This window comes from Tenrec ecaudatus, chromosome 16 (assembly GCF_050624435.1).
Source record: "Tenrec ecaudatus isolate mTenEca1 chromosome 16, mTenEca1.hap1, whole genome shotgun sequence".
In the NCBI taxonomy this organism is placed as follows: Eukaryota; Metazoa; Chordata; class Mammalia; order Afrosoricida; family Tenrecidae; genus Tenrec; species Tenrec ecaudatus.
In genome coordinates this window covers 11,623,497-11,635,806 of record NC_134545.1, presented here as the reverse complement: position 1 = coordinate 11,635,806, position 12,310 = coordinate 11,623,497, and the positions used below count along the sequence as shown (strand labels likewise).

Below are 12,310 nucleotides of genomic sequence, written 5' to 3'. Positions count from 1 at the left end.
GTCCTCCTCTGTCTGACAGGCATTCATGCTCTTTGCAGCTGCCCTGAAGAAGGATGAGTCCCCAGGGAAGAAGGCAGCCTAGCCTCCGGGGTGGCCAAGTTCAACAGCAAGCTAAGGAACGGAGGGGCCTCCGCCTTAGTGACCTTCCTGAGGTTCCTGGGGAAGACTGTGCCCCTGTGGTGGAGCACCTGTGCATGCAGGTGTGTGTGGGGGGGTGGGGGGGGCACCTGTGCATGCAGGTGTGTGTGTGTCTGTGTGTGTGTGTGTGGTGGGGGGCTGCAGAGGTGCATTTGGGTGCAGGCATGTACTGCAAGTGTGTATGTGTGAGAGAGTGTATACAAGCATCATGCAGTGTGATTATGCACGTGTGTGTGCGCTTGTGTATCTGTCTGTGTGAGTATGAATGTGAACATTAATGACCTCTTACTAAGGGTGCCAGGGAGGCACAACCAGAAGCTTCATGCAGCAGTGGTTGCTGGGAGCCGGGAGGTGCTGTGCTGAGATATGCCCCAAGCCAGGCCCCGCTGAGGGGTGCTCTGGATACACCTGACTCGTGGGGCTTGGTGGGTTCCAGAAGGCCCCTCCCACAGGAGGCTCAGCCTCTCTGGGAAGTCCACCATCACCCGCAAGAGACAGACAGTGAGCAGAAGCCTGGTGGGAAAGGTAGCAGGGCTAGCGGCAACGTGGGTAGTGACAGAGGCCAGAAGCCAGGTCAGTGAGGACAGAGAGGCCAGGAGATAAACCTACTCTGCTGACTTCCAGAAATGTCCGGGGTGGGACAGGCGGCGGTTCCGCTTTGGCAGTTTCTCCAGCATGTCCATGAGCTTGGTGAAGGTAGGTCTCTCTTCTTGCTCAAAAGCCCAGCAGAAGAGAAGAATGTCCTGCAAGGCACCAGCACGCGGTGACGTGAACATAAATGGAGACTTTGGGAATTGATTATTTCTGGGTACCTCACAGGATCTTCCCATGTATGTACCCATCTGCTCTTCCTTCGGTATGCTCCATCATTCATTCACTCATCCAGCCTCGACCCACCCCTTCATCTTTCACCCGTCTGTGTGTCCACCCATCCAGCCACCTCTCCTTCCTTCGAGACATTGATTTTCTGAGTTCAAATAACAAGCTAAGAAGAACCTATGCTTGAAAGCCTGGGATACAATAAGGTTGATAATACTCCTCAAGGAGATTTGGGATACCTTTCTCAAAGGAATATTGAAGTTTCGCTGCATACCCTGGTATTAAACGTGGAATTCGAGGGCATCATCAGTCATCTCACCCGAGAAAGGACACTCAGGTGATGGGAGCTATGGGTACAGGTAAGCACTCCTTTCCTGAAACATGTCTTCTCATCGAGACTATCCTGCTTGTTCTGTTTCAGAAAGAGGCACAGGGGCTTATCTGTGTGTATCTTGCTCTGTGCTGGGTAAGGGTTTGAAAAACTTCTGTGTTCATTTAAACCAAACTATGATTGTATTTGTGATATCATAGTGAATACCTTTTTAAAAAAATAGCAAAACCAGGGAATTACTTGGATCCATTTCTAGGGGAAACCTAGCCGAGAGTTACTGAGCCCTGGTGGTAGCTGTCTGAATTGCAGGTATACGGCAGAGGACTTGCTTTCTAAAGGGGTTGTGATGGCTACTGTGGTGGGTTACAGGCTGGGCTGCTAACTACCAGGTCAGCAGTTCAAAACCACCAGCCACTCCACCGGAGTGAGATGAAGCTGTCTACTCCTGAGAAGAGTTACAGTCTTGGAAGCCCCCAGCGCAGTTCTGCCCTGTCCTACAGGGTCACTGCAAGTTAATATCGACTCGATGACGGCAAGTTTGGCTTTGGTTTGCTTTCTAAGCTCCAAACCATTCTCTGACAAGGTAGCTAGCCATGCATGCTTCTTTTTGTCACCCTCTGGAAAAACATTTATAGGCTTACCAGGCCGAAAAAGGCCCCCCACTTGTATCAGCTACCCCCCACCCCCTTCCCTCTCACCCCCACCCCCACCAGAGCTGGCTTTATCTCATGACTCACCGAGATTTCTTTGCCCATGCCAATCTGGCTGAGGTTGGGTTTCATGCCGGTGCCCATTTGCCAGATTACTGCCTCTGCTGGCTGGGTCTTGAAAGGCCACTCCCTGGCGTGGAGTTCATACCAGATCGTGCTGTTGACAGACATCGTTAGAGAGGTGTCCGGGTAGTGTGTGTCTGGAGGCCCTGTACCCCATCCCCAGCACACTCTCAAGCACACGCACACTCAGCCTCTTGCATAACCACGCCACCCTGTTTCACGCGCCAAGCCTTCTCCACGTCTTAGAAGCAACACTTGTGGGCCCGCGCTCCTTGGTGTCTGAGTGAGACGGAAGCTAGACGGTAGCGAGAGTCTCGGACTCTTTGGCTTTAATTCTAGGAAGTGAATGAAGTAAAGAATCAAGGACAGGGGGGAAATGCATCTGCAAGCACGCGCTATACAACACCCCATGTAATACTGAACACAGCGGGAATGATGCCATTGCTCAATGATAGGGGTTGAGTGGATGCCTTATGGTAAACCCATCAAAGAATTATATTGTGAGCAAGTGATATTTCAATAAAGTTGATTAAAAAGAAAATAAATGGTATACTATAGTACTGTTAAAGCATTTCAAAGAAATTTTGTTCACACAAAAATATAATCAATGCATACTAGTGGGGCAAAAGCAGGACACAGACAATACGTAAGGTTATAATGTTACTCTTCTCAAAACCATTGTACATGTGTGTAATGGAATGAAGGGAAACGCAGCACAGTGTTAACTGGCTACTCTCTGTGGGATAGGATTGCAGCCGTCTTGTGTTATCTCAGTGGTAGCGTTTTTGTTTTTGACAGCATGGAAAATGGAACCAGCCTTTGATTGGAAGTATGTGGTGAAGGGCTCCCAGCAACTACGGCGCCTTCCATACACGCCCTGAAACAACCCAGCTAACAAGGACTCAAGAAACGACATCAAACGGACCTCAGATCCCTCAACGTCCAAGAGACAGAAGGAGACTCGCAGGGAGACACAGATTTGCGATGGTTCACACCCGGCCTGCGCATGGGGAGCAGCAGGGTCATTTTTTTGGGGGGGGGGAGCACATGAAGCAACAACCCAGAGTGAGGAACCTGGAAAAGCCACTGCAAAGAGACCGCTGGTGGGGGGAGATTCTGTGCACGAAACCTCAGAAAGAAAAGACACGACTGGCAGGGTGGGGGCCAGGGCGGGAGCTTTAGAACCCGGGGGTTGTGGGGAAGGGCCACTGGAGCAATCCAAACAGTCGGGGCCTTCGGGCCATCGGAGCTGTAGAGAAGGAGAGACTGTAGCCTGGGAGCTTGCATGTCACAGCGGGAGCAAGTGTTGGTGGTGCCGTGCTAAAGCACTCGTGGCTCCCTAAAAAGGCAGTGGCATCAAGTCATCGTCAGTAGCTCTGCGGGAGAAAGCTAAGCCAACGTGCTTCTGTAACGGATGACAGTCTTGGAAACTCTGTGGGGCAGTTCTTCCAACCTGGGGTGGCCGAGAGTTGGATCCACTCCGAGGCAGTGGGTTAAAGGGGAGGCACTGAGAGGTGGGTGTGCCCCGGAGTCCCTTGGGTGCATGTGAGACGTACAGGGGCTAAGGGTCTCATGCAGGGACAGCATGTCCGTGGAGGCCCCTGGCCATTTATACAGCCAGCCAGGACAGTCAACCCACAAAGAAGCCCACACTCCAGAAAGAGCCTGGTGCAAACAGTCACCCCACCTGAGGCCCAGGTGGATACAGCCAAGGTATGCCAGCTCAGCTCAGCTTGGCCCACAGAGTCCTCTTTGAATGTCAAGAGGCCCACACTGACCCGAAAGCCAGAACCCATAGCCCCCTACTTAAAGTGAAAGAGGCTTGAACTTGTACACCCAAGCCAGCCACGTCCACCACTCCCTCCCAGAGGTAGAAGAGGTTCTCATGTACCCATACAATGCTATGCTAGCCATGTCCAATGATCCATCCCAGAGGTGCAAGGCCCACCTGGCAACTGTGGACACAGATACAGGACTCAACCCAGCAGCCAGCCAGGTCCCTTCCCATACCCAATCCATGGTGACTGGCTGGACGGACACATGGCCTCACAGTGATTCCAGTCGTGCCTGACAGGTGTCATCCGCACCTCTGCCCAACAATGAGTGGGACTGCCACGCCCCATCCCTCACCAAATCAGTTCCTACAGGCTGTTTGTACTTGCACTGAAACTTCTTGCAACCCCACCGTCTACTGAGACACCAATTTGTGCACACAGAGTGAGCTGGCCCCACCCAACTGGGCAGCACTCTCTCTCAGCAGAAATGGGGACATTCTTCTCTCTGGAGAATGTGTTACCTGCTAGCGCCAACCTGGGAGGACTCCACAGTTCCACAATACAGAGGGGACCTGACACCCCAAACTTGTCACCCAAGATCAGGGAAAGAGCCTGCTCCCACAACGCCACTTATTCTGGTAAGTGAAGACGTAGGTGCCAAACCAAAGAAGACCCACCACGCCCATTCATGAGAAGGAACGGCACCACGACAGTCACCCAGAGATCAGGACTGCCACACAGTAAGATAAAATACTAGGGGGATGAAATACATTGGCAAGGGAAACAAGCAGCAAAACTCCGGATATCTCAAAGCAAAACAAAAAACAATCAATCAATCAACTAATTACTTAATTAGCACCCTCGTACTTCAGAGAGGGCAGGGAATAATGTAAGAAAAAAACAGGATATGGTGGCTCAAAGAGTTGAGTGCAGTACAGGGACAGGGCACTTACCTGCGGAAGAAAGGAGATAGCACTGTGTGATGAGTTCAAAGAGATCAAGGAAAACACAGACACAACCCCCAAACAAATGCAGGAAAACAACACACGAACAAAACGACTAAACACATAGGAAATTAGAAACGACGCACAAACAACAACTATAAAATATCACATAGCGAGAACCCAATTGCCTTTACAGAAACCGAATCCCCGAGAGAAAGAATCATCGGCAAATTAGAGGACAAATCCATGTGCGGACGAATTAGAGGACATATCTGTCTGAGCAGAAATATGATGAAAGAAATAAAGGGAGCCCCGAGACTTAGATGGGACGCTAACAAGAGGGAGAATAATTCCGATTCTAGAAAAGGAGGAGGAAAAACCACAGAGAGCTTTTAAAGATTTATGGACAGTAAACTTCGCTAATATGAAAGAAGAGAGGTTTTCATCCAAGAAGCCAAACAAACCTTAGGCAGCATATAATATCAAAAAGGAAGCCAGCAAGGTCCATCCTAATCGCAATCTCCCAAACCAAAGTCAAAGGAAGAAGTACGGGTACAGCTCTTGAAAAACAACGTGTCTCTCTACAGGGGCACCACTACATTTTGATTTTACTGGCAGAAGCAATGCAGGTAAAGAGACAGCAGAATGATGTATAAAAACCAACAGAAAGGAGTTGCCAAGAATCACATATCCAGCAAACGCTTTCTAATACAAAGGCAAAATTAAGACACTCACAGATCAACAGAAATAAAGGGAATTTGTAAACACCAGACCAACTGATTTTTACAAGAAATACTAAAGGGAGTCTTTTTTGAACAGAGGACCAATGATATTAGACAGTAACCTGAGACACAGATAGCATTACACCGCTCTCAACCCAAGTATAGAATTCTCAAAAGTAAAATAAAACCGCCAAGCTGAAAACAGAGATGCATATATCTCAATCTGGCAACAGTGACAACTTCCAAACAAAAAAGGGGATGAAATGGGAACTTCCAGGTGGAGAGGAAGTCAAGACAATATCAAGCTATAACAGATGATTAATCTTAGGAAGATACGGGCACAGTTTAAAATAACCACAAAGATTAATAAATGTCTCAGCAAATACAAAATCAATAATAATGGCTATGAAGAGAAAATTTATAGACAAAAATATATGGCCCATAAACAAAAATACATGAGCCATTAATGTGTTGTCCTAAGAGATACACCACAGGTAAAAAGGCATTAAAATGTTAAAAATTAAAGGATGGAAAAAAATAGATGACGCAAACAGTTACTGAAAAGAGTGCAGGAAAGGCAACAATAATGTGATAAAATAGACTTTAAGTCAAAAGTCACGCTAAGAGACAAGAGCTTCCTCGCTCCCTATCTAGAGAAGAGCAAAGACAATGAAAAACACAAGGGAATGATTAGTCTAAAGGACCACCCTAGCCTCGGGACCCTGACACCAGACCAACTAGATGGCGCCCAGCTCCACGGCTAACCGCTCTCAATAAGGGGTTCTGGAGAAAAATGTAGAACAAAATTCAAGATCATTAAAAAGGCCAGGCTTCCTTTTCTGATACAGTCTAGAACTGACATCCCCCCAACTCCACTTTGAGCCCAAAGTGAACAATAACATCAGGGAAGTACACATCCTTCAGAAGAACCAATAGGACGCTATCAGACAGCGAACAGTGTTTGCCCCGGGATAAAGCTCAGAGGGCAGGAAGGAATCGTCAAGAAGGGCAAAGGATAAGGGTCAACTCGCAGGAGGAGGGCTGTTACATGTGGGGACTGAATCAGTACCACAAAGCAACATGTGCATGGATTGTTGAATGGAAAAACAATTTGTTCTATAAACTCTCCCCCAAATCATAATCGAAAGGAGAGGTATGGGGAGGGGAAAAAAGGGGCCTTAAAGAATGATCAAACCAAGAAGACATAATTGAAAAAAGAAGACAAAACTCTAAGAAGAATTTCTGCAGCCAACAAGAGAACTCCAAAAGACATGAAACAAACGCTAACAGAATTGAAAAGAGAGATAGACTCTTCTACAACACGTAGGAGACGGCCACACACCACTTTTGATGATGGCCAGAATGGCTAGAAAGAAACTCGGCAAAGATGCGGAAGAGTTCAAAGCCACAGTCCGCTGGGCCTCACACGCATATACAGAACACACCACCTAACAGCGACGCAGTACACATTCTTCCTCAGACTAGACCTTATCAGACACCACACTCCCCTCAGCCCCTGGAGTCCTTCTGTCTCCTGGTGGCCCTGTAGAATAGGGGTCCCTGTGAGTTTGGGATGCTATAAATCTTAACAGGAGCAGAGCGCTTCTTCTAAAGCAAGACCTGAAAAGACTCTCACAGAATTAAAATCAGAGACGGTTCCACTACAAGATTAGGAGACTGCCATCTCACTTGTGATGACGGAGAACATACTTGAAAAGCTACAAGGGACAGAGTCTTAGACACGCACTGCCTACCCAAACGAAACAAATGGAGAGAAAACCTAGGCAGGTCGTTCACAAACTCCTAGCCGAAAATTCCCTAGCCTATAGGGCTTCCCTGGAAACTGTAACGGAACGCTCGGAGAATATTGACACTGTGTCTACTCAGACGATTCCAGAACAGAGAAAGGAAAGAATCCTGTCTTGTTTGTTCTATGAAGCCAGTACAACCCTGATTCCAGACCCAGGCAACGATACGAAAACCCCGCTAATTAGACACATAGCCTTTCTGAACATAGACACAAAATTCTCAACAAAATTCTAGCCAACAGAATTAAACAGCGGATCATAAAAATAATACATCGCAATTCAGCGAGATTCAGACAGGGGATGCGAGGGTATTTTTTCACCAGAAAATCAATCAACATGATTCACCACATACATACAGGTAAAGAACCACATGATCATCTCCATGCAAAAAAAGATATCTGATTAAAAATAAACCCAACTGCTCTTTCTACCACGGCTATCAGTTTGTCATCCTGTGGTGGGCGTGTGTGTGGCTGTGATGCTGGATGTTATGTCACTGGTATTTCAAAGGGCAGCAGGGTCACCCAAAGTCAGAAGAGACCAGGCTCTTTGGAAAGACACGAAATCATGCTTGGAGGAGTGGAGGGGCATCGAAAAAGAGGAAGGCCCTCAACAAGACAGACTGACCCAGTGATGGCAACAATGAACAACTGTGAGGACGGGGCAGTGCTTTGTTCTGTTGGACAGATGGTCACTGCGGGTCGACACTGACTTGAGGGCACTGTCAACAGCCATACCCTTTTCTGACAAAACTTTCAGCAAAATAGGAACAGAAGGGACATCTCTTAAAAAGGGGATTTGGATATAGATCTCCCTTATATATGGATAGATATTCCCTTATGTATTTCTATGAAACCAACAACCAACATTATTCTCAATGGAGAGAAGCTGAAAGCCTTCTCTTTGAGAAGAGGACCCTAATGTCCACCGTCACCATGCTTACTCAGTCTTGTTCTAGAAGCCCAGAGCAGTAAAGCTAAGGAGGGAAATCAAGGGCATCCAACTTTGGCAAAGAAGTAAAACTATCCGTATTTCCAGATGACATGCTCCTATACATTGAAAACCCCAGGGATTCCACAAACACATTACTGGAAGTAATAGAGTCAGCAAAGTGGCAGGCTATCTTGAAGATCAACATACAAAAATCACCCGGACTCTCCTGCACTAACAAGGAGCGTGCAGAAAGGAAATCAAGAAAACAATACCACCCTGAACCACAGTCTTCTCTAGCCTGAGACCAGAAGCGCTAGATGGTGCCCAGCTACCACTACTGACCAGAGGTACAACAGAAGACCCTGCGTGGAATGAGAGAAAATGTTTAACTAAACAAAAATTCATTAAAATAGCATGCGGGGAAGAGATGAACCAGTCAGGGTGCAGTGTAGCAATGATGAAATATAAAATTTTCCTCTAGTTCTTGAAGGCTTCCTCCCCCACACTCTCATGATCCTAATTCTACCTTCAAATCCGGCTAGACCAGAGCATGTACACTGGTACAGATAGGAACTGGAAACACAGGGAATCCAGGACGGATGATCCCTTCAGGACCAGTGGTGAGAGTGGCAATACTGGGAGGGTACAGGGAAGGTGAGGGAGAAAGGGGGAACAGATTACAAGGTCTATATATAACCTCCTCCCTGGGGGACGGACAGCGGAGAAGTGAGTGTGGGGAGACGTCGGATGCTGTAAGATAGGACAAAATAATAATAATTTCTAAATTATCAAGGGTTAATGGGGGAGGGGAGAAGGGGAAGGAGGGAGAAAAAGATGACTTAAAGGGCTGCTAGAGACTAGAGCAGTGGTTCTCAACCTGTGGGTCATGACCCCTTTGGGAGGGGTCAAATGACCCTTTCACAGGGGTCGCCCAATTCATAACAGTACCAAAATGACCATGAGGATGTAGCGACGGAAAAATGTTATGGTTGGGGGGGGGGGGTCATAGCCAATGAGGCCTCTGTGTGGGCATGGCCTTTTTCTGAGGATTCTAGGAAAACGCTGGGATTTCTTCCTTGGAAGCAGAAGACACTGTCTCTCTCTGTTCACTCCTGTGAGACACTCTACTGGCCAGACTGACTCTGGGAGACATCCCTGAAGAGAGGTCACATGGACCTACCCTGATGCAGCCCTGGGTGCTGGAGAAGCCACGTGGAGACCCTGCCAGCACTGAGATGCTTACAACACTACTGGCTCCAAAAGACTTCCAACCCACTGGCCTGTGATCTTTCTGCATTCGGCGTCATTGCATGTGTTTCATGAGTCTGAAGAGGACTCTATAGATTGGTATCAGACATATGGGCTAACGTTGGACTTGTGGACTTGATCTGGACTGGGCTGGGATGTTTCCTTAACATTCAACTGCTCTTGTATATACACCTCTTTCTTGTATACATATGAGTCTCATTGAAATTTGTTTCTCTAGTCTACCCTGACTAACAGTCACCTTTCAACCAAACAGCAGATTAGCTTATGAAATAAGCGAAAGCCCACATGAGGGAGGTGGTCCTTAGAACAACCTGCCCTATGAGGCCAAGTGAGCAGTCTTAGGCCAAACACAAAGATAAGAAGGCAGAGAAACCTAGGGGATGGAACGGGGAAGCAGGGTAGAAATGAGGAGGAGATTCCTGACCCCCAATAAAGCAATACCACAGGACAATTTACGTATGAACTGCTGAGAGGGAGATTAACTTGCTGTGTGAACGTTCACCTAAAACACCATAAAATGTTAAAAATCTATACATTTGTGCTTCCTACTTGCTAGTGTTTTCTAAGTACAACCTATTCTGAGGATCAGTAGAAAGGGAAAAAAGATAGACTGTCGTGGGCCAGCACCCGCTCTATTTTATATTACTGGGATGCCCTTGGGCAGGTCACGTCACTTCTCTGCCAAATGAAAATCATGGGAAAATAAATTACAGTGGGGAGCGCGTTTATCTGGGAGGCTCAACGGCGGCACATCTCCATGCAGGGATCATTCTAGAAGGATTTAAGATGCCACTGTCTGTTCTATAAATCATGACGCTGTGATGATGGACGGCCCCAGTGACTGGCACTACGGGATGGATGTGCTCGGCTGGCTGGGCACCAGTGAGGGTGTGAGGTGGGAACCATAGAGGGGGTACTGGGACACACGCTACCTGCCTGTGGGCTACCGAACTGTGCTGTGCAGATGTGCCTCTGGTCTCTAGAACAACACCGGTCTCTCAGGAAGCTATCGGGAATGATTCTAGAAAAATGACCTTTCTTCCAATTTAACATAAATTGCATATATCTTCTCTGAAGAACCATCAACCTTCTGGAACACGCTTTCCTTAAAACAAAGTTCAAACTCACTGCCATCCAGTTGATTCCCACTCAGGTTGGCCCTGTGGGGCAGAGTAGAATTGTCGCCTCAGGCTTCTGAGGTCAGAAATCCTGATGGAGACAGACGGCCTCACTTTTCTCCCACGGAGCAGCTGGTGGGTTCGAACGGATGACCTTGTGGGTAGCAGCCCAACACGTAACCCACGACACCACTGGGGCTTCTTAGAGTTACAAATGGTTAAGCACTTATTGCCTAGCCAAAAGGTTGGTGGTTTGAACCGACTTGAAAGACAGTTTGCTCCTCCAAAGATCCAGCCTTAAAAATCCCACGGAGTAGCTCTCCTTGGCACACACATGGCCACCAGGATTCAGGAGGGGCTCCGCAGAAACCGACATCCACAGCAGCCCTCCTTGTGTGACTGCAGCTAGCCCCAGGATTTCGCTTATCTCCACCCACCTGCTAACCTCATACCTGTGAGGCTCCGGGTGGTGGTGCTTAGGTCCTGGGGAATTAGATTCTATGGACCAGAAGCTCTCAAGAAAAGTCACAAGATGACTATAGTTAGAATAACAAAAAATACTGCCTATTGAGAGAATGGATACGAGGAACTGGCTGATGAAGATTAAGGACAAGATGGATCACATCCCAATATAAGGGAAAAAACCCAAACCCCGAAGACTGGACCCATGAGCAACATCATGATTCATGGAGAGAAAATGGAAGCTGTCGAGGATTTCGTTTCACGTGGATTCACAATCAACCTCCACAAAAGTGGCAGTTGGGAAATCAAAGGATGCCTGCTATCGGCCACATCTGCTAACAAAATACCGTTTAACCGTGTTAAAAAGCAAAGATGTCTGTTTGAGGAATAACGTGTGCCTGGTCCAAGCCAGGGTATTTTCAACGGCTTCACATGTGTGTAAAAGCTGGACAGTGAATGAGGAACATGGAAGAGCTGAGGGCTTGGAATGATGGTGTTGACTCAGCCTGTGAGATCATGAGGTGTCGATGGGATCGGGTATCAGGCATCAAAGACCCAGAATGAAAAATCACGTCAATGTGAATGGGCGGGGGGAGTACAGAGTGGAGACCCAAAGCCAATCTGTAGGCAGTTGGACATCCCTTACAAAGGATCATGGGGAGGAGACAGGCCAGTCAGGGTACAGTATAGCACCCATGAAACATACACCTTTCCTCTGGTTCCTTAATGTTCCCTCCCCACTATCATGACCCCAATCCTACCTTACAAATCTGGCTAGACCAGAGCATGTACATGGGTACAGATAAGAGCTGGAAACACAGGGAATCCAGGACAGATAAACTCCTTGGGACCAATATTGAGAGTAGCCACTACCAGGAGGGTAAGAGGAAGATGGGGGGAGAAAGGGGGAACCGACTATAACCCACTTGCAGGGGGATGGTCAACAGATAAGTGGATAAAGGGAGACATCGGTCAGGGCAAGACATGAAAAAATAATAATTATAAATGATCAAGGGTTCATGAGGGAGAGGAAAAATGAGGAGCTGACACCAAGGGCTCAAGTAGAAAGCAAATGTTTTGAGAATGATGATGGCAACAGATGTACAAATGTGCTGGACACAATGGATGGATGTATGGATTGCGATAAGAGTTGATGAGCCCCCAATAAAATGATTTATCCTTAAAAAATGGTTACATGATGACAGACTAACGCTTCAA

General features: G+C 47.5%; 1 protein-coding gene across 1 annotated transcript in view; it reads right to left on the bottom strand.

Annotated features, from left to right (window-relative positions):
* Nucleotides 1-743: 743 nt before the first annotated feature.
* Nucleotides 744-12,310, bottom strand: part of KSR2 (kinase suppressor of ras 2) — a 384,468-nt gene continuing 372,901 nt past the window's right edge. Inside the window, exons 18-19 of the mRNA XM_075534388.1 lie at nt 2,026-2,155; nt 744-881 (exon numbers count right to left, since the gene is read on the bottom strand). Coding sequence (XP_075390503.1) covers nt 744-881; nt 2,026-2,155 — 268 coding nt within the window. The remainder of the gene's footprint in view (nt 882-2,025; nt 2,156-12,310) is intronic.